Genomic DNA, 23,133 nt, shown 5'->3' on the forward strand with positions numbered 1-23,133 from the left:
TTTGGTTACATACTGTATTTCAACAATTCTAAAATACGTTAAAAAAAATTCTCATTTTACCATCTCTGAAGTCAAACTATGTGTTACAATTGATGGCATGTCATAAATTAATTGGCAACATTTTTCTCCCGTCTTGGTGGCCTATTAAAAGGCTGATGAATGGCAGTATATGAAAAAACATCCTTGACTGTACTGTAGGGACATGTCCAAGTAATCCTGGGACCTGCCAAATTACCTAAACCTTACAAGAACATAAAGAAGTAACAGTGATATGGAGAACTCTTAATACATACATTTAATTTCGTATATACACAAAGAGGTAAAAGCCTTTATGCACAGGAGAAAGCACTATGCATAAAACATGAAATGAGTTTCTTATGAAAACCCACCTCTTTAGGATTTGTTTCAACACTATGACTTCTTATGGCTTCTGTGTTGTCTTTTCCACTATTGGATGTCTCTGAGTAATAAATACAAAAGAAAAAAGAAAAAAAACAAAACCCCACCTTAAGTATTCACTCCAATACTTATTTTAGGGGTGTGTGTGGAAGGGGGAAGGAAAAGAAGAAAGAATACGTTACAAATGACTGTGGTGGGATCCTCACAAAAACTATGTCAGGTAAGTTCCATGATTTCCATTTCTAGACTTGAGTAAATGGAGTTGAAGGAGGGAAGAGAATCACTGGAATTTACATGGTAAATTTCAAAGCCATTTCTCCCCCCAGCTCCTGTATCAGCACAGTATGAACAAGTGTCCAAGGAAAACAATAGATCATGCATGGTAGTTCTCTTTGTAATTGGGACAAGTTGCAAAAAACCTCAATGTCCACTAACAAAAGAAGCAAAATAGTAACTGTGGTATATTCACACCATGGAATACTAAAGGGCAACTGAAGTAAAGTAACTAGAATTATACATGTCAACATGACAAAAAAAGAGATTGGGATTGGGGAGGGGGGTGTATAATATGGATTCAAATATATCTGTACCATTTTTTTAAAAAGTTATGAAGCAAATATACTGCATTTTAAGATATGACAAAACTAGGTGATGGATACATGGGTGTTTATAATTATTGCCACTTTACTTTGGTTTGAAATATGGTATACCTTGTTATAAAAATAACTGTATAGGGGATTAAGACCTCTTTCCCCATTCTTGGAATAGGGAATCAACAAAATCAGTAGGAATCAACAAAATTCTACATTTTGTTTTGAGAAGAGAATTATTCCTCTGGGGTTGGCAGTCTCTGCAGGTTGCGTGCAATGAGGTCTGACCCCTGGGCGATGAGCCTCATAAATGTGATGTCCCTGATCTGCTACCAAATTGAGATTGCTTGTCAGAAATCAGCAGTTAAGTACTTAGCACAGAGCCTCTCCTATGATACAAACCACTGGGGTCTATACATTTTGTATCCACATTGGATAAATCTACTGTGAGGTTTCTGGCAAAGTTCTAGTAGCTATTTAAGGCAAGGCACCACTTACAAGCTATGTGGCCTTGAATGAGACACTGGACCACTCCATGCCTCAGTTTCCCCAACTACAGATGTGATGCTGTTAATGCTCATTGTAATGGATCATATAAATTAGATGAGTGAAAATTTGCAAACTAATTATAATTAGCACAGGGCATGTCACACAGAAGGCACTCAACAAATGATAATTATAATATTAAAATTACTACTATGAAATACACTAACTTACCTTCTTTGCTTTGAGATTTGCTATGAATTTCATTTGTTTTTGAGCCTGAATTTTCGACCTAAACACGCAACAGAAAAAGTTACTTATGGATAATCTCACACAAATCTTGAATATCTAGAAAATAATCTGGCCGTTTGTGGGAACGCTTAAAGGAACTGGAGTCCGTGTTTTTTTAATAAATTTCACCCACAAGCTCAAGAGCATAGGGCATTTTCCTTTTGAAGAAGTTTCAGTTTAACAAATTAGCATCCCACTGTGTTTACTCTCCTTGTCTTTAAAATGGTTATGGCAAAAGAGTAAGAAATAAGAGAGAAAAAATTTCCGAATTCTATGAATTCTCTTCCCATCCAACAATCCCTGAAGATTTTCTTTACTAAAAAATGTTGAGGGATTCTGTCATTCTGTCATAAGGTTTCCCTCTGGGAAATCTTGTCAACTGTACTTTTTTTTTTTTTTTAAACACAGAGAGGAAGTCTTAGAATATCCTACAACATTCTAAATCCTAGCTACAGAATTTCATATTTGGAAAGGGCAGTTGTGCTTAGATGGGAAAAAGCCAGCTGGGGGATTTGGGGAAACAAGGTAGGATGCTGGGGAGCTCTGGAGGTTTCAGCCACATTTAGAATCCTTTTAACTCCTGGAGGGTAAACCTGAACAGAACCAAGTGGGGCTTTTCTCTTCCTTTTACTCAGTAGACCGTGTGAGCTTCTAGATACAGACTGGGATGTCTCAACTGGGTGAGGTAAGCCCTCTGATGCCATAGTTGTCTGGTAGGAAGCAAAGCTCTTCTGAGTCCTCTAGGGGCACTGGAAAAAATGTAGCTGTCTGTGATTTGCAAGCATTTTACAAAATGTTCACTTCCCTATGCACTAAGGAAGAAAGAAAAAAAAGCAAACAAAAACCCAACTCTTTCAAGCACAAAAGGGATTATGAGAGCCACAGCTGGGGAAAAATATGTATATATAGCAATTATAGTTTAGTATCTTCACAAAAGGTTTCTAAAGACATAAAGTGAACTTTAGTTTTTAAAATAAAGTCGGTTTGGTCTACAGCACCAGGATAATTTAAGACATCACAGTCCAATTTGCAATCCCATTATAGTAATAAAAAAAAAATAGAAAGCTCCTAGCTCTTTGAAGGATTTCATTAGGATTACCAGGGGAGTTCCCTAGTCTGAGGGATCTGGGCCACCTTCTATTTCCTTAGTGCTGTTTCATGACATTGGCCTAAACAGCCACTAGAACACAGTGCAGCTGAATTGAGTGACTCCTTTTTTCTGAGAAAAACAACTAAATTTCCTGACATCAGTGGATATAATTGAACATGGAACTGAAGGTGTCAGTAGGTTGAACTTGAATGGAGAGCACGTCCTGTCTCCTAAAGAAATGCACAGCCAGCCCCTCCCCTAAATGTAATCGCTCTCAAAACCCCAAATCAAAGCAACCCCAACTGATAACAACAAAACTCTAACCATTACAGTGACTTACATTTAGTGATTCAATCACCAACAAAGGCTCCCTCTGTAGTTCAGCTGTTCAAAAATAAAAATGAGAAATAAGGAAACTGAATGTTGTTTCTGAACCACAGAGAAACAAATTTAGAGCTTTTTAGTTAAGTCGGAATATGTCGCTAAGTGGCCTAGCTGCTTTTGTGAAATATACAATCCGTGTTCTGTCCTACTATCAGAAAAACAATGTTGCCTGCATTTTTACAGTAATGGCAGTGATCCATTAAATCACTATAGTGATGTAGCCATGTCGGTGATCTGAAGCTTAGAAGGACGGTGGAAGGAAGGCCTTTGCTGTAACTGTTAAGCGACAGTGTAACACTGGTTCATTTAAAAATAACGCCATCAAATGAAAAGTTAGATCCTATACGGCAATGGTCTATTTATATTCTTTGGAAATTTGAAGTACAAGGTCTACTGTTTCTACTCAACAATGACAGAACACACATTTTTCTTTTAAAAACAACTTCCTTTTACATAAGTAGATCTCTTATTGAGCCGTACCTAAACACAGTAAAGTAACCTGAAATATAACTGTGGGGACAAAGGACTTCAGAATCCAAAAATGTTACCTTCTTGACAATTAACAAATGGGATATTAATTATTTGTATTATAACACATACATACAAATTTTAATTAATGCATCTGTCCAAGTTTTGGATAGATTAGTCATCGTTAGGGTTTTAACATGTGAGCATGAATGGCTTACCAGGTCTTGGGGTGGTCTTCCAGGACTGCCTGGTACTTTTGCTTATAAGGCTTCTGAGGTCACATACTTTGAAGGCTGCCCTTTCAGATGGTTGTGCCTTGGAAGGTCCCCACCCTGACTGCCCCAGATAGTTCCGGGTGAGGATTTATACACACTGCCTTTCTCTTTGCCTTGTCCACTGAATATACACCTACTCATCCTTCAATATTTGCCTCCAAATTAGGGGGAGTATCAAGTGCTTGAAATGAAAATGCAAAACTTACATATTCTTTGACCTCTCAACTCACTCTTATGAAAACACTTAGGGAAATGCATGGTTACATCCATATGGAAGCTCACTGCAGCTAGTAAAAACTACAAAATCTGGAGACCACTAAAATATCTAATAACAAATGGGAAAATGCATTACAGACCACTATTAAAACAAATGAAGTTGATCTGTATACAATGACAATGAAGGCTGCCCACAATATATGGCTGAGTTAAAAAAAAAAGATAGAACAATATAATTCAGGTACCTAAACTGAATCAGAGTAAGTCTCAGGATTTCAGCCATGAATGACAGCACAAAGATATCTTCCTAAAGACCAAGAATGAGAAAGTGATTACTTCTGCTGGGGGCTAAAGGAGAAGATAAGAAATTGGGCCTTTGCAAGCTGTGTCTTTGCTCCTGGATCATGCTTTACCTGAACTTTTCAGTTTTTTGAATGCTATGGACTGGATGCTTCTGTCTCCCTCACATGGAATATATTGCCACCCACCCCATATACTGAAATCCTAATCCCCAATGTGACGGTATTGGAGTTAGGGTCTTTGGGAGGTAATCAGATTTAGATGAAGTCATTTGTAAAGTGTAAAGTGGTCCTGACACCAAAGTGTTTGAGAGCCGCTGTCCTAATCCTGTCTGACACTGAGGCTCTCCCCTAAAAGATACTTAGTGGACACCGAATACTACTGCACAGAGAGGCTGAGAAGAGGCTATGCAAGCGGGAAGTAGCTTCAGTAACTGGGCAACTGCCAGAGCCCAGGAGCCATGAGCGTGAGGTTAAAAGAAGTGGGAACAGGGGCCGGAGACTAGACTTTTGGAAGTGAACTGTGATAGCACCTGAAAGGACATGGAGGGACACATTGACACATCTGTGAGCTTGAGCAAGGGTTTGCTCCAAAGCAACTTGTTTGGCCACAATTATTTGGAGACATTGGTTTTAAACAATTACCTTACATAATATTGATTGACATAATACTGATACTTCATGAGAAAAAGTATAAGTTAAAAATGAAATAGTAAAGAGTTCCCTCTAACCTATGTTAAAAAGTGAGAGGTAAATCCATATAGCCTGTCGATGTTTTATTACAAGTTAGCTATTAATTTTATGTGGCAGTAAAAGATAAAACCACATGCAAGGAAAAAGTAATGTGAACAACCACTAAAAGGAGTTTACCGACTCCACTCAGCTTTCTCCCACTTGGACTTTCTGGTGGTGCTGGAATTTCATGATTTTTCTCTTCCTCTGATGGCACAAATACCTAAAAAGTCCAAAGCACCATAACAAATAAGTTAAATGAGGTTTTTGAAATAAGAAGGTAAGTTTAATTCACCTCAAGTGAATTAAACAAAACACCCAATATCCTGTGACAATATAAAAGTCTACTTTCAAGTTTGTGAAATTTAAAAATGAATACTGTCAACCTTCAGAAACAATAAAATAAAATAAAATAAAATATGATAAAACTAATTTCATCCATCAATGGCTCTCCTATTGCTTTAAAGTAAAAGAGTACAACACACAAGGCCTTTCCTGATCTGCCCCAACTTCCTCAAGAGGCTCAAGTCTCACCACAGCTCACCCTGAACCACTGCAGTGCCCGCTGTGATAAACAAAAACAAAAAAACACCCCCCAAACTAGATTTTATTCTAAGTATGATGGGAAGCCACTGGAAATTTCAAGCAGAGCAATGACATGACCTAATTTATGTTTTTCAAGATAGCTCTCAGGGCTGTGTGAAGACTAGAGGAGGGACCGGAGAGGAAGAAAGTCCAATGGGGACACTACTGAAGTAGTGGCTTAGATTATGTGGCAGCTATAGAAATAGAAATAGATGGATTCAAGTTATATTTTGGAAATGGACTGAATGTGGGGTGACTGAGGGTGACTCTTGGGTTTCTGGTTTGAGTGGATGGAATTGATGATGGCACTATTAACTGAGGTACTGAGGTTCTTAGCTTTTCCCCTATAGGATGTGACAATAACAAAACTTAAATGTCTTAAGTACAATGAGAAGCTATACTCTGCTTGTATAGCTATACAGAATACAGGAACTATATTCTGCTCAAGTGTACATATGTCTATATATGGTGAAAAGGTACTTACACCACTGACAGTTCAGCATAACTGAATTACCAGCCATACCTCAGTTTTCAAGTTGGCTTTCAGTCCCAATCCTCCCAAATCATTCAATGGAGACTCTTCCGTGCCTAATGAAATTCAAAGCACTAAATCAACTTAAGAATTTGCTTGCAAAATACATCCTGAATCAAAAGGTAACAGAATGTTGTTATCTAGTATGCCATGCCCTCTTCCTCTGCTATCAATAGAAAACAGTAAAAAGGAATATATATGAAAATTCTCAGATGAAAGGCAAGGGGTCATTTACTCATTTTTGGTGGAGGGGGTGTGTGAAAATGTTTTTCTGCTGTTAAGATGGCTGCCCACAAAGAATGATACAATATTATTTGTGAGGACATCTTATTTCCAAGAATTTTTCTATAGTGATCTACATCAAGTTTGTCCCTAAAAGAAAATATTCTAGGCCACTGTGGTATATTCCCAATAAAGGTGATTTGTGAATAGACTCACTGTACTTGCTTCATGCTGACACAGCAAAGTTGAACATAAAGTTAAAAACTGTGAAGTGGATAAAAAGAGAACAGAATTTTCTCTGCCAGAGACTCAAACCTATCCCTGTCTTGGTCATTTCTTTCCTTCTCTCTTCTGTCCTGTGACTTCCAGTTTCTCTCACCTGCCCACATGTAAGCCTCCAAAGAAAACCCTTCCTTTCTCCAAGAGGCTGCAAGCTTGCCTTTGCTAAAAGCCCTCCTATTTCTGTTCCTTCAGGGGGAAGAAAAGGGGGGAGGCAGGAGGAATAATAGACTGTAGCAATGGTTGAGTCATAAAAAAACTTCCAGAGTGTTCAATTTACCCTAAGCTAAAATCAATGGAAAATTTTAAAGTCACTTATTTCAACCCTTGGGACATTTCTTAATGTCTCCTATCTAAGTCCCTATTTCTTAATGTCTCCTATCTAAGTCCCTATAATGAACAGGACTAAACCTACTGGCCTCAGCCTCTGGAGGCTGCATTTATATGGTATCTAAGGTCTATTCCAGTTGAAAAGTCCAGGATGCTACAATTTATACAATCAGAGTAGAAAGGAAGACAACATCCCTGATCCCTTCAAGTCCAGCCCATGTGCCCCCTCTGAGTTCTCACAGCATTCTGTGGTTAACCCTATTCTAAGCACCTGTCACACTGCAGTGTCACGGCCTATGTACAATATATGGCTAGATTCACAGCTATTTTCCCAGCTTGACTATTTATCTTTGAATCCACAGTGGTACCTGGTGTAATGTGTCTGAAGTGGGAGTGTATGAATGACCAAGCTTAAAGCTTACACCTTTGAAAGTTACCAACTGTTTCTAACAAGACCAGCACTCTCTGAAATCTACCAGGAAGGAATGCTTTTCCTTTTCAAGCAATTCTAAACCAGAAACTAACTCATTTATATGAACAATAAACTCCATTAAAAATAATAATGTGCTCCCTCGATTAGAAGTAGCCAGCTAGACTGAATTGACACATAGTTCAAGTCTGTAAGTCAGATAAGGGTTAGAATGATGCTTGTTTTTGTACTATTATCTCCTTTTTATACAACAGAAAACTGAGGCTCTGAAGTAAATTTTTTTTTCCTAAGAGGCACCTGAGTACAATGCAAGTTATTTAAACTCTCTGAATCCTTTTCCTCATTTGTAAAATGAGGGTGATAAAAAATACACTAATTTCATACGTTGTTGTAAAGGATCTTCATTTTGATTGATAAGAAACCTGAAGGTCCAAGAGGTTTAGTAACTTGCAACAGTCCTGCAGACAACACTTGGCCAGCTGATGACCTGGCTCTCAGCCTCTGGCCTCATCGCACATGAGAAGCAGGTCTAAGGCTTTAAGCTTTTAAACACAATTTTAGAGAAGCTTGACCTTCAAGTTGGATGAGAGCTATTTTGTAACGTTCTAGAATCCAAACCATCTTTTGGAAGATTGTCTTAAATGTCCTCTGCACACAATTATCTTTGTAAAATGCAACAATGTGCACTTAGGAGATTCTCACCTATGTTACGCAAATTCTCTTCAGAAGAAACAGTGACTTCAAGGCCTCCTTCTTCCTGGAAGGACACGGTCATGCTGCTACCATCTCCTGTTTTCTCAGCAGGCGCTGGAGCGCTCCACTTGCCACTGCGATCACTCCTGATAGTTAAGTCCTGCTTGCACTTAGGAGCCGAGAGAGCTACAGCGTAGGCAGCAGGAAGGACTGTCATGTGAGAAGGAGCAACTTCTGATTCTTGGCCATTAATACACTCAGTGGTGGTTTTCAAGTTGCCCTCAGGCCCCTGCTGATCATCAGATTTTTTAGCACCAGTATTTACGGCTGTCAAACAGAGCACCCTGACGGAGGAGTCGTTGGCTGCCTGCTCTGCTCCTCGAGGGTCGAGAGGCAAGTCCACACTAACCCCTGCCGGACACCTGCCTGGAGTGCTGTCCCCCGACGTCCCTGCCTCAGGGCTTTCATCTTCTCTCTGAACTTTGCCTGCACAGTCCTTGCCAGACTTCAGTGTCTCTGGTGCACACCCAGCACCTGCAGAGAGCACGCTGGCCGACACCCTGTTGTGCCCTTCCCTGGTGCCCACTGCCACCACGGGGCCCACTTCTTTTTCTCCTGTGGATGGCCCAGGATACTGACAGTTGTCCTCAGCAATTAGGCTGGGCAGAGGGGCCTCAGCCTTGCTCATCTTCGAGGCTAACAGGTCATCTTTTCCTTCAGGGCTGCCTGCAGTCAGCTGACTCTCTTCGTGCCTGTCTAGGCCAGTGGCGGCCAGCACACATTCGGCTGTGCTGGTGGAGATGATGGCGGCATCGCTCAAGTCCTCTGTTCCCGCAATGGCGAGCTGATCTTCATCCTGTGGGACGGCACCCACCATGACTGCCTCACGTCCTTCTGAGGTGCTGGTGGAAATCATGGCGGTGTCACTTGTCTCCTCTGCTGGTGTGACCAAGGGATGGACTTCCTCCTGAGGGGCAGCACTGGACACTGGGCCCTCGCAGTCTTCTACTGAGCTTGTTGATATGATGGCACTCCCATCTTTCTCTTCCATGCTCAGGATGGATCGCTCATGTTCCCTTCCCACAGCCACACCACAAATGGAGGCCTCGCACTCTTCTGCGATGCTGGTGGAAATGAGGGCACACTCATCTTTCTCCTCCTTGCTGGTTGAAGCGAGGGGGCTCTCGATTTCTGCAGGTGCGCTGGGCATGGGCACATCGAAGTCATCAGCGCTCACCAAGACTGGCCCTTTAGCTCTTTCTTCAACTGCTACAACTGGCTGCTGACTCTCGGCACCTTGGATGGTTGTTGCACTGGAAATGGGCACTTCGAACTCCTCCCCTATGCTTGTGGAAATCATGGCACACTCGTCTTTCTCCTCGTTTCTAGCAGCCGGGAGTTGGCTCTCATCGCTTGACACCGCGCTGGGCATGGGGACCTCAAATTCTTCCACGTTCACTCTGGGGCCTTCCACACTTTCTTCAGTTCTTGGGGCACTTGAACGACCTTCTTCCATACCTACCATTGTGTTTAGCTGCAGGGTGAAATCATTTGTTGTACTGGTAGAAATCATCAAGCCTTTGCCTTGACTTTTACCGCTGGCTAAACAAGCCGGGTTCGTAATACTGACACTGGCTTTAGCAGCCACAAGGCCGTCACAGTCTTCATTTTCCACAGAAGTGATAATACCTTCATCTGCTTTTTCACCTGGTGACGTGTGATGAGCCTTGTATTCTGGGACTGCACCGGATACAAGAGCCTCATAACTGCCCCCCACCAGGCCAGTGGAAATAGTGGTATCGTTGACGTTTTCTTTTCTGGTGAGCTGACTGTCACTGTGATCTGAAGCTGCACTAGTCATGGGACCCTCGCAACCTTCACGAACTGCAGCCACTTCGCCCTTTCCTGCAGCTGCGCTGGTCACGCTGCTTTCCACAATCCCTTTGGCACTGGAGCAGATCTCTGCATCTTTAATGTCCTTCTCGGCACCACTCATGCTATCAACATTACTCTCATTTGCATTCGGGATGGCAGCCCCGGCCTCGGCTTCCACATGCCCCACTGCAGTGCCAATCCGACCATCCCCTTCTTCTGCACTTTCACAAATGGACACCCCTTCACCTTCTTCTTCAATCCCTGTGCATGTTGATGCATGCCCGATCTCATTTCCTCTTCCAGTACTGGTCACAACACCCTCCCCTTCGTCATCTTCCTCCTTCGCGCCTGTGCTGGTCACGATGTCTTCGTCATCGCATGGACCAGCAGCGACTAATGGTATGTTGGTGACGTCTTTGGCAACTGTGCTGTCCATTGCACTCTCTCCGTTTTCTTCTGATTCGGAACTTAGAGCAAAGCCTTCGCTGCTCTCTTCTGAACCTGTGCAACTTGCCGGCCCCTCCCCATCTTCCTCTGTTATCCCCGTGCTGGTGACCGCGCTTTCACCTTCTGGGCCGTCATTCACAGACCCGCCTCCCTCCTGGGTGGGACTGGTTCCTGCTGGCGTGTCATTATCTACTGGGACCTCAGGGGCCCCTGTAACCCTCCGCTCCTCCTGTGGCCCTGCACCAGCTACTGAGCACATGATGAAGCTATCACTTCTCCGTTCTGCTCCTGTACACGTCACGGTCCCCTCAGTTTCCTTCTTGGGGCCCATTCTCATCATATTTCTCCGGAATCCATCCACCTCTTCACTGCTTAGGGACCCCTCTCTGATTTCTGTGCCAGCACTTGTTACCGCTCCATCACTTTCAACCTCGCTAATAAAAGTAACAGCTCCCTCCACGAGTCCTGAGTCCCCACTTGAAGAACCCTCACACTTCCCCTCGGAGCCTGCACTGGTCACAGCATCATCCTTCTCTTCGGGTGCTGCGCTGTTGACGTCGTCTTTGGTGGTCCCCATGGGAGCCGTCACTGGGTCAGCCACTCTTTCTTCTGGCTCGGCCACAGCACACTCCCCACTTTCTCCTTCCTTGGTGCTTGTGAGGAAAGTTTCACTTTCAGCAAATCCTTCTGTGACAATGCCTCCACCCTCCTCTGCTGCAGCAAAGACGGTGCCTTCCCTGGCTTCTAGCCCAACGTGAAGACAGTGCTTTCTGGAGTGCACACCCATTGTGAGGCCTTCATCCGCCTCGATGCTTGTGCAAGGCAGGGCCACCCTGCCCTCTGCTGTCTCTGCAGACGTGGTTGTGGCATCCCCCGCCTTCACTGGGTTTAGGGGAACACCTCTGTCCTTCCCTTCAGTACTGGTGGCAATGGAAGTCTTTTCTGCTCTACCAGACCTGGCTGTTGCAGTCTCAGCTTTCCGGCTCCTTTGGTGTAAAACAGAGGATGCAGTGTTGCTTTCAGCACTGGTGTCCACCTCACTGTTTTCATTCCTTCTGTCAGCATCAGTTGGCAAGTTTTCTATTTCACCTGGGCCTCTACTATGCTTAAGTCCAACAGTTTCAGCATCTTTTTCTGTACTCACACCTACCACCTGATCAACAGCAATGCCATCCTTTTGGCCATTTTCTACAGAAGTCTTAATTGTCTGCTTTGAACTCAAGTTACTTCCTTTCCCAGCCACGTCCATTGAACCACCTTCTTTGATAACATTCTCATTTTCCATAGTCATGTCTGTTAACTCACTACCAAGAGGCATGTTTACTTTTCCTTGCTTGCTGTGGAGTACAGTGGCCTGGGAACCTTCTGGAATGTGTCTTTTGTTGTCCATGCTTGCTTTTGCTGGTTTATCTACTGTGGAAACTGCATCACCTTCTTTGCTGTCACTTGTCCTAGGGACTTCTGATTCCCTAACAGTCAAGCTTTGGTTAGGGATTTCAGAGTGGTCCACAAGCAAGGTGCTGACTGTGCCACCTTCTGAAACAGTTCTTTTGTCAACTGAAGGAGTTACACCTGAATCATGAGATTGTTTCTGAGGCACAGCAGTCACAGAACTTAATGACAGGGAGGAGTCTACATTTGTGGAATGTTCAAGAGCAGTATCTCCTTGAGCAACACGTTCTTCAGTGGGTCTGGTGGTGTTTTTCAAATTCTTTTGCGCCCTGTCGCTTTCTGACAGAGCACGAGGTAACAATCGATGACTTGTTTCAGAGTCTACATTCATTTCATGAGTTCCTTGTTGAGTGGGCTCTTTCTCCCCGGGATTCAGTTTGGACACAGCACCTTGGAGATGCACTTTCTTGGTCAGGGTGCTTTTATGGTCAGCGTGCTTTTCAGAATTACCAACAGTTCCTGTTCCACGTCCTGATTTACAGGCTGGAGCTGCTGTTTTTGAATCTACTATGGAAGTTCGTAACTCATCCTTTAGAACTGTAGTGGTTTTTTGTTTTGTAATATTTTCTGAGTCAATGTCTTGCTGAGAACTACTGCTTCTGATGTTTTGGGTTTTTGGTACTTCCAATGCATTTTCCATGGCTGGCTCCAGGTCAATTTCCATTGGCTCTTGTTCGGGCATCAAGGCAGGATCACTGCTTTTTTTGGGTCTATGAAGGGAGGAACTACTGGGAGTGCCCAAAGGGCTTGCTGCTGGTTTTTCTTCTCCTTTGGTCATTTCTTGGCATAAGCTTCCTCTTCGATTTTCACACAACCTTCTGCTTAATTTCTTTTCCACGACTGAACTGTTTCCTCTGGGCTTTTCATGACTGCTGTCAACTTCCTTACCATCCTTATCCTCTGATTTATTTTCTTCCTTCTTTTTCACGTCCTTACTACTATGCTTTAAGCTCCTGCTTTTGTGCCCATCTGATAACTTTCTCTCAAGTCTGGCAGAGCTTGACTCTTTATCACCCTTGTGCTTCTCCTTTGCTAGTGGTAACTTCGCTCTGTGACTGGACTCTCTCTGTGCACCGTGTGTTGAAGAAGCAGTGCTCTCTGATGCAGGTTCCATACCACTTTCCTCAGAGGGTCTGTCTTCAACTCTAGACTTCCGCAGCCTATCTGGGTCACTTTCTTCTGTGTTCTTCTCCTTATCTGGTTTTGAAGTGGTCACCTGTTTCGTGACATTTTCTTGCGATTCTGTTTCAACTGCTTTTAACTGTTTGCCTTGGCTTTTGGATTTAGACTTTAACACAAGTTTCTCTTCTAACAAGCTCTTGGTTCTTCGCTTCTCCTTGTGAACAACGTCTTCTGCTTTTGAATTACTATCTACATTAGTCGAGTCCGTGTCACATTTATCCTCTGAGTAACTTTCACTTCTTCTCTGTAAGGTGCTTCCATGTTGCTTGGAACTCAGAGAATCTTTCTGAATTTTAGAATCACTTGATCTTCTTGATTTGTGCTCTGCCTTAGTTTTGTCAGCTGACCCGTGTCTCTCTTTTCTGTTGTTTTCTTTGCGAACATTCTCATCAGTTTTTATAATATATTCAGAAACTGGTTTACCATCTTTGCCCAAAATTGATAATTTCCTTTCATTCCTATGTTTACTTTTTCGTTCAGCTTTATCATCTGAAGAAAGCCTTGTTTGTTGACTTGGCTTCTGAATATTTTCATCAACTTTCAAGCCTTTCTCAGAAGAGTGAAGCTCAGTCTCATCACCTGTTTTATGTGTACTGTCACCTTTATACTTGTGTTTTGTAGACAGTTTGTCTTCTGACAAAGTTTTCTCTTTTTCAGGCTTGTCCTTGGAGGATTTTGTCTCTTTCTTAGGCAGGCTTCTCAAGTATGGTGTTTCAGACTCATCCTTCTTTAGATGCTTTTCATTTTTAAGTGTGCATTTCTGTTTCTGGGGTTCTTCTGTGCCACTTTCTGACCGTTCCACTGGCCTCTTCCCATCTCTCATGTCAGTCTCTTCCTGCACCCCTTCCACCACAACAGGGGTTGAGGTCCGTCTTTTATGTTCCCTTTCTATTTTGGATTCATTTTTGTTTTCATCAGCTGAATGCAAAGACTCTGAAAGTCTCCGAGCAGGTTTACTTGGTTCACTCTTTGCATGAATGTGCTTCAAATCCTTTGAAGAAGATACTTTTTCCTTTTCACAATGCTGTAAGAAAATAAAAGTTAAAATATAAGAAATACTAACATTAAATTTTATATTCACATCTAACATTTGGGTGCATATAGTACGTTGAGTGCTGTCACATGTTACACCTTACTTATTTAACCTTTGCCAGCAGCCAGTAGATATTGTTAACTTCATTCTATGAATCAGGAACCTGAAACTCAGCATGATTCAATAACTTGACACCCAGCAATGAGTTCAGATGATTTCATTCTGAGACTAGTACCCTTCCCACTACATTGCAGCATCTTTTTAGAGAGTAGTTATTTCTCCTGAGATAGGTCCATGCATTTAGGAGGCCTTCTTAAACTCTAAGTTGCCAAAGCCCACTAATGCCCAGTGGTCATTAATAAATATAAGCTGAAAGAATGGCAAAGCAATGTTCTTTTTAGTCCAAAAGCTGAAAACCTAATGAAGGCAATTTAAAAATTTTGCAATGAAATAAAGGTTTCCTATATTTTAATTTAGAAACCCAAATTATTTACAGGAACTCCATGAATTTAGGTTATCTGTAAGACAAGCTACTTAGGAAGCTTCAAATACACACAATAACTCACGGTAATAATAACGTTATATATAATGTATGTATACATTGATGTATCCAAGGGAAGATACTAATAGACCAAAACATCCAAACTTTCCTCCCTATCCCACAGTACAGCTCTGAGGGGATTAATGTTAATGACTAAGCACACTCTAATAAAGACTCATGGACTAGCTATAATTATTCTTATTCAAATAATGGGCTGAAGTACTCAGAAAGCCCTCTGTGTCTCTGGGTCAATTTATCACTGCATCTTTTTACATTTTAGCAACTACTAATATTGGGATCAACATCTTAAAAAAATACTTTAAAATTAAACTCCTCAAAGAAAGAACAGGGATTTCATCAACCTAATTTTACAGTAAGTTCTAACCAATTAATGTGAGTAAAATTTTATGAGATCATTTTTCACAGAAATTTCTCATAAAATAAAGTTAAATATTTTAAAGATATGCCATTAGAATATCAGGATATACTTACAAATATGCCTTTGATTTCTGGATAAAGACATCAAGAACATTTACTGGCTATGAATAAATAATTACTAAATCATTATTGTTTCCCTTACAAGTGTTAAGATAGTTCAGCTACAGAGTTACAAATATGGCAGTATACATAAATATTTAAACCCAGTGAAAACAAAAGTTTATCTCAAGAAAATAAGACAAAAAGGAGAAGAAATGTACTTATTGAACATTTTGGGGGTAGTTTTATGTACATATTTTTACTATTTAAAATGATCACATCTTAGAAACAATCTAAGTGCTCAACTAAGAGGAAATGCTTAAATTATGGTATTCAATATAATATTATACAATCAAATGTTATAATTAGGAAGTTACAGCATACAATGAGCAAAGAGGGAACATTAAAAACACTTTGCGGGGCTTCCCTGGTGGCGCAGTGGTTGAGAGTCCGCCTGCCGATGCAGGGGACATGGGTTCATGTCCCGGTCCAGAAGGATCCCACATGCCGTGGAGCGGCTGGGCCCATGAGCCATCGCCGCTGGGCCTGCACGTCCAGAGCCTGTGCTCCGCAGTGGGAGAGGCTGCAACAGTGACAGACCCACGTACCACAAAAAAAAACCCCAAAAAACAAAAACACTTTGCAAGATTACATCTATCTACAAAATTATGAACATATGTTGATGAGAATGGAAGAGAATAGAACAGATAATCTATTTGTAGAGGGATTTTAGCTTTTTTTCCCTTTTCTTTTTCATTATTATTCCTGGCAATTTTATTATTGCCAATATAGGAAATAAGAGGTGGGGAAGTTGGGGGAAGGGAAGGGAGTAGAAAAGTAGCTATTATCCAGATAAAAGATCATAAGAATCAACTTGCCAAAATGAGGACTTCTGGCCATAATAGGATGGGGGTGTTAGAATGCTGAATGTGATGGATTTTTTATTCAACTTGGAAAAAATCATACTGTATTCTAAGTTTTACTACAAAGGACTGAATGGCGTATATCTAACAAAAGAACAGTTAAAATGGGGTTTTATTAATTAAGACACACCTCACTTGTTTTGAGGGTTTCTTTGGAATCTTCTTCAGATTGCTGTTTCTTTTTAGAATTCTCGTCAATGTTCCTAGGTGGGGGAAAAAATGAAATATGAAAGACGGAAGAGATATGGGAACATATGTATATGTGTAACTGATTCACTTTGTTATAAAGCAGAAACTAACACACCATTGTAAAGCAATTACACTCCAATAAAGATGTTAAAAAAAAAAAGTGAAATATGAACTCTGAATCAAATATCAGAATTTCTCAGGAAGATTAAAAAAAAAACCTTAGCTTTTCTTTACTATACACATTTAATTTGTACATAGAGACTTGTGAATTTCAATTTAAATCCTATTCTTGGTCAACAGTGAAGAACTCAATCCCAAATGTGACATGGAACACTCTTGGCCCTATAGGAAAGTATTCTTGAAACAAAATTTCCTGAATGTTGCTTGAAGATGAATATGATATGGGCTGCAATTTCATTTTGAAAGTCTTATATTTTGAATAAACAGGGTAGTTTTATTTATTCAGATTGACAGGAATGAGGTCTATAAGAAAAATGAGAGGTAACTCCTCCCACTGAGTTCTGCAAATGATTGATTCAGCTATCTTCAAGTTTAAGATAAATTTATATAACTGCATCACAATGGAACAGCAAAGTTATAGCCCATGGCTAGACAGTCACTCTCAATCTCTTCAGTTTTGTTATAGAATTAATTATAGAATTTCTTATAGAGTTAATTAATTAACTATAGAATTTCTTATAGAATTAACCATGATAATGCAGTGCTAAAAAAAATTTTGGCTTGGACCTCTGGTTTATGGGGAGAAGCATGAGATTCTGGTGAAGTGAACTGCCTGGAAAGACTGGAGAATGGAAGCAGTCACTGTCAGTAAGAGGTAACTGAAGGCTTCCCTGGTGGCGCAGTGGTTGAGAGTCCGCCTGCCAACGCAGAGGACACGGGTTCGTGCCCCGGTCCAGGAAGATCCCACATGCCGCGGAGCGGCTAGGCCCGTGAGCCATGGCCGCTGAGCCTGCACGTCCGGAGCCTGTGCTCCGCAACAGGAGAGGCCACAATAGTGAGAGGCCCGCGTACCACAAAAGAAATAAAAATTAAAAAAAAAGAAGTAACTGAATGTCCAGAACAGGGATACTTCCTGAGTACTTCTAGAGCGTCTATAAAACTCTCTGAAATTCTAGGGCAACTGTGTGCTTATGCATGTGCATTTTTTTGGGCAAAGAGCCCAAAGATTCCGTCAGATTATCTAAAAAGTCTGCCCCCTCAAAAGATCAGTATACACTACTTTGAAATATTATAGATATTAATACAATGAATTATGATACTGAAAAGGAAAACCCTAAGGTCTTTCATAAACATGGAATAACATACACATTAAAGGTCTCACTCTTTACTGTCATTTTCAAAGCCTCTCTTCTGAAAGCATGACGAGAGAATGTTACAGTGGGAATGTGGCCAGATAAAATATGTACCTGGAATCCTTTTTTCTCTTTTTGCTTAAGGCTACCTTTTTCTCTAAAACTTTCCGTTCTTTAAGGACTTCTTTACTTCGGGGGGCTTTGGGTTCCAAACTCTTTGTTGATGATTCTTCTAAGTCCACACTACTTTTGCCTGGGAAAGAAGCAATCAATAAACTATCTCACAACAGAGTTTTAAAAACAGTGTAATATTTATTTTTCATTAAGGTTTTCTAATCACTGTAAAAATGCAAAATGGCTTTAATATCTCTAAGCTGTGTTAGAATAAAAATAATTTTTTAGATGGAGAAGTCACATTTTTTATTTCAAATGTTCATATATGTATATCTGTGTATTTTATATCACACAAGATCAGTGTCCAGAGGAAGTTCAATTTTATTCAATGAAATATTCCAGATAAATGTTTGACATTTTGGTTAACATAAAGTATAGATGAATTCCATTATTATCACTGCAAGGCTTGAGGACTCACAGGTTAACAGTAAATTTTCCAGTGATAATTCATTCCACCATCACTGGAGAATAAATTGCTAACATGTGAGGTGTATTATCTGGTATGTGATAGAATGTTTACTTTAGATACAGAAATATAATTTAAAAAGTGATGAAACACATTAGATTAAAAAGGAAATCTTCCATACTTTAAAATACATAATTTAAAAAAGTGAAGTTTTTTTGAGATATGATTATAAAATAAAATGATCAAAATTATATCTCATAAGTTATATTAATAGCTACAAAATGATGGAGTATATAAGGTAGTTTAAAATATTAAAAGTTAACATCTCCCATACCTTGATTCTTAGCTTTTGAAGACTTTGTCTTTTCTGCTTTCTGTTTTCGTTTTTCCTCAAGTTTCTCTCTATTAATTTGCCTTCTTAAAAGCCTCTCTTCTTTTTCTTTAGCCTAAAACCACAAAATATTCATAATTATTCTGACAGATTATCAGGCAAAAGCAAAAACACTTTGGGGAAAAAAGCACACTTGCCCTTCAGATGTTCTTACAAATTAATGGGCTCTGCAAAAGTGCATATTTACTACTATATACATATGTGCGTATGTCCGTGTGCATGTGTTTCAATCTGGACGTTACCAGAGGAATAAAAGAGAGAGAAGTTAAACTTTTCCATTACTCTTAAAGAATACCATCAATTTAAAGGTATCATTTTGGGAAGTGGTGGCTTAATAAACTGCTATTTCAGTTAAAAGGATAGCTGTAAAAATATCTATGAGCATCAAGTGTAGAGGTAGGTCTCCATAATTTTTTGATTTTCTCAAAAAAGAAAGTTGAAATACAGATTCAAGTGACAGGCTAGTCCTACAACAAATGTGACTTTCTGGTCATAATCTCAGGACCCAGGTTTTAGACATGGGACTTTCTGCAGTCATATTTTAAAGCCAGGGAAAATCCAGTCATTGTGTGTTACTCCACCATCTCTTTCCCACCCAGAACTCAAAGCCTCAAAGCACCAAACATCCTAAGCATAAGTGTAACTCCTTATCAACTAACCTCAAGAGATAAGCCACTATTAACATTTTGGTGCACTTCCTTCAAGTCATTTTTCATGTAGTAATATTCCCTCAATCTATGATGCACAATTTTTCATATTTTAATGTTTCTGATATCGTAAGCCATCTTAAAATTGATGTACGTATACAACAAGGTAGCAATTTTTTTCTCTAAAAACCTGTTAATAATAGCACATCTTAGAAGTATTTTCAAATGCAGGAAATATGTGGATGGACTGCGCTTCCCTCTTAATATTATGTTAATGGCTGATGTCATCTCTCTTTATGGCTGGATCCATATTTGAGTCAAACATTTCGACACTATGAAACACCTAGGTTGTTACCAGTTTTTCACTACCATTAATCATGATATGAACACCTCCATCATATGTTTATGTCTATTCTGCCTAGTTAAATGACAAGGTTCCTGAAAGTAGAACCTATATGTCACTGTTTCAAATGCTCACCAGTACCTTGTAAACAGACTAGTCAAGTTTGCCAACCTGACTTAACAGGTTAAAATAATAAGAGATCAAATCTGACTTACTATAGATTGCCGCCGTTGTTCTACAGTAAGCTCGTCATCAGAATCACTATAATACTTTGAATAAAGATATGGTTTGTGAACATAAGCATGCCGTATACTTTTTGCTTTTCCTTCACTGGGATCATTGGTTTGCATTTTTGTTTTGTTCTGCTTGTTCTTTTCGTCATCTGGAAGAAAGTCAATAGAAAGATCAGTGCTTCTGCCAATCAGCAATAAGATCAACATTATGCTTGATCAGCATTAAGAGGCAAAAGTAGTATCAATGTAGTTTGAGTGTATTTGTAGGTCTGACAGGAGAAATATCAGTATCTGAACATCCAGATATTGACATTTTTAAAGGCTATAATCTATCTATCTATCTATCTATCTATTTATCTATTTATTTATTTAGGCTGTACCACATGTCATGTGGAACTTCCCCAACCAGTGATTGAATCTGTGCCCCCTGCACTGGAAATGCGGAATCTTAACCACTGGACCACCAGGTAAGTCCTCTTGACTTATTATTTTTTTCCTTTCTTTCAGCTTCTCACATATCAAAAAGGCAAAGAAAAATTAGGCCTTATAGTTATTTATGTTTCTTTGACAAATAATTAATCCTCATTTGTATGAAAATAGACTTGGTATGAATGCTTTACCAGTATTTAATTGAAAAAATTCACCTGAAGCAACACTTTAAAGTAAACTTGAGATGTTAATGACAACCTGTGATCTTTCTTTTATGGAAGAGGGAAGAATCAATAATTGGCCCTACACCAAGTATATACTAAAACCTCTCTACCTGAGGAAGGAGGATAAGTTCCCCATGGCACAGCAAGAAGTAAAGAAGTGGTACTAAGTACTCCTTAGTACTCTCAAAAGAGCCATTTTCTTACTTTTTGGATCTCATATATAGAAAATCTAGTTCTGTCCAGGAAAAACCTTGAAAAGACCCAATAAAGGATCTAGAATTAAAATTTCCATTTGGCTAGAGAAAGTAGATTTTTAACAGGAAGAGAGCATTCTTCCTACATTGGTACTCAAATGACCTCATGACGATAATTATGAAGAGTGGAGATTGCTGCTAATTCAGTTTTTTAATAGATACTAAGAAAAGAATGAAAAATGGGAGATACAGAAAAATACATCTGTGGCATTAAAACCTTCTACTTTTTCTCCCCTATGGTTTTCTCTCTAGGTATTCTATCCAAGAGCCAGCAACAAAGTTACAAGATGCTACCTACAGGCAATTGCAAATCATATTCAATATTTTTGACTTTTCAAAAGGCCATAAATAATATTTAATCATGTGGTAAAGAGCAGCATAAGGTATTGATTATAAGCCCAGACACAGGTTTGAAATGGCACTGTGCTCACTAGTTATAACACCCTGGACGAGACACCCTGTTTTGGCAACTCTGTTTCCTCACCTGCACCTATACAATACTGTAATAACTGAGCACAGTGCCTGGAACACACTAAGTACTTAATAAGGGTTGGCTGAAAAACAAACTATATAATAAAAGAGAGGTCTGGTCTTTCTTCTCCATTCTGGGAGGTAATCTCTAAGCCTTTGGAATGCCATGCCTAATAGGAGTGTTTTTATTTACCTAGGGTCATGGGTCAAGCCAAATTGCCCTAATAGTGTGATTTAGGGTGGGAGCATTGGGTCATGGGGTATCAGTTTGACCTCCAGAGGGGCTGGAGGCTGAGGCCAGACACATGGGCAGTCAACTAGGTGTATATGATGAAGCCCCAATAAAAACTTCAGACATAAAGACTCCAGTGAGTTTCCCCGCTTGGCAATAATCTGTATACTGTCAGATATCAATGCCAGGAAGTGCACCGTGTCCACAACACCACAAGGAAAGGACAATTGGGAGACAGCAGAAGCAAGAAGAAGTACAATCCTGCAGCCTGCGGAACAAAATCCACAATCACAGAAAATTATATGAAATGAAATGGTAAAGGTATATATGTCCCAGGTAAAGGAAGAAGATAAAACCCCAGGAAAACAACTAAGTAAAGTGGAGATAGGCAACCTTCCGGAAAAATAATTCAGGATAATGATAGTGAAGATGATCCAGGATCTTGGAAAAAGAGTGGAGGCAAGGATCGAGAAGATGCAAGAAATGTTTAATAAAGACCTAGAAGAACTAAAGAAAAAACAAACAGAGATGAACAATATAATAACTGAAATGAAAAAGACCCCAGAAGGAATTAATAGCAGAATAAGTGAGGCAGAAGAACGGATAAGTGATCTCGAAGACAGAATGGTGGAAATCACTGCTGCAGAACAAAATAAAGAAAAAAGAACGAAAAGAAATGAAGACAGTCTAAGAGACTTCTGGGATAACATTAAATGCACCAACATTCGCATTATAGGGGTCCCAGAGGAAGAAGAGAGAGAGAAAGGACCTGAGAAAATATTTGAAGAGATAAATCCTAAAAAATTCCCTAACATGGGAAAGGAAACAGTCACCCAAGTCCAGGAAGCACAGAGAGTCCCAGTCAGGATAAACCCAAGGAGGAACATGCTGAGACACACAGTAATCAAACTGACAAAATTAAAGACAAAGAAAAAATATTAAAAGCAACAAGGGAAAAATGACAAACAACATACAAGGGAATCCCCATGAAGTTATCAGTTGATTTTTCAGCAGAAACTCTGCAGGCCAGAAGGGAGTGGCATGATACATTTAAAGCAATGAAAGGGAAGAACCTACAACTAAGAATACCCTGCCCAGCAAGGTTCTCACTCAGATTTGACAGAGAAATCAAAAGCTTCACAGACAAGCAAAAGCTAAGAGAGTTCTGCACCACCACACCAGCTTTGCAACAAATGCTAAAGGAACTTCTCTAGGCAGGGAAGACACCAGCAGCTTAAAAGAATCTTGTACATACATCGACTGCTATATCAAAACTGCATGGGAACAGCAAACCCAAAAACTACTACTACTACACACACACACACACACACACACACACACACACACACACACACACACTCTCTCTCTCTCTCTCTCACACACACACATACACACACACACACACACACACACACAGAAAAAGCAACCTGAACACAACACTAAGGATGGTCATCAAACCACAGAAGAGAACCAGAGAGGAAGGGAAGAAAAAAGACCTACAAAAACAAACCCCAAACAATTAAGAAAACAGCAATAGGAACTTACACACTGATAATTACCTTAAATGTAAATGGATTAAATGCTCCAACCAAAAGACAC

At 40.1% G+C, this 23,133-nt stretch overlaps 1 protein-coding gene across 7 annotated transcripts in view; it reads right to left on the minus strand.

Moving 5' to 3' along the window:
- Positions 1-23,133, minus strand: part of BOD1L1 (biorientation of chromosomes in cell division 1 like 1) — a 55,707-nt gene that overhangs the window by 15,860 nt on the left and 16,714 nt on the right. For 6 of the 7 annotated variants that reach the window (XR_002643649.2, XR_002643650.2, XM_089911679.1 and 3 more), the window contains exons 6-15: positions 19,907-20,073; positions 18,645-18,756; positions 17,845-17,983; positions 16,359-16,431; positions 8,308-14,278; positions 6,336-6,400; positions 5,366-5,450; positions 3,194-3,237; positions 1,707-1,764; positions 390-460 (exon numbers count right to left, since the gene is read on the minus strand). Coding sequence is in view for 4 of the 7 variants with exons in the window: in XM_089911679.1 (XP_089767805.1) it covers positions 390-460; positions 1,707-1,764; positions 3,194-3,237; positions 5,366-5,450; positions 6,336-6,400; positions 8,308-14,278; positions 16,359-16,431; positions 17,845-17,983; positions 18,645-18,756; positions 19,907-20,073 (6,785 nt within the window). In the remaining 3 variants the exon portion in view is untranslated. Of the gene's footprint in view, positions 1-389; positions 461-1,706; positions 1,765-3,193; positions 3,238-5,365; positions 5,451-6,335; positions 6,401-8,307; positions 14,279-16,358; positions 16,432-17,844; positions 17,984-18,644; positions 18,757-19,906; positions 20,074-23,133 lie in introns of those variants that run through there. The other variant, XR_016393247.1, reaches the window with a different exon arrangement.

This window comes from Delphinapterus leucas, chromosome 5 (genome assembly GCF_059928025.1).
Source record: "Delphinapterus leucas isolate spDelLeu-1000000601 "Yukka" chromosome 5, BTC_Dleu_Yukka2, whole genome shotgun sequence".
Classification (NCBI taxonomy): Eukaryota; Metazoa; Chordata; class Mammalia; order Artiodactyla; family Monodontidae; genus Delphinapterus; species Delphinapterus leucas.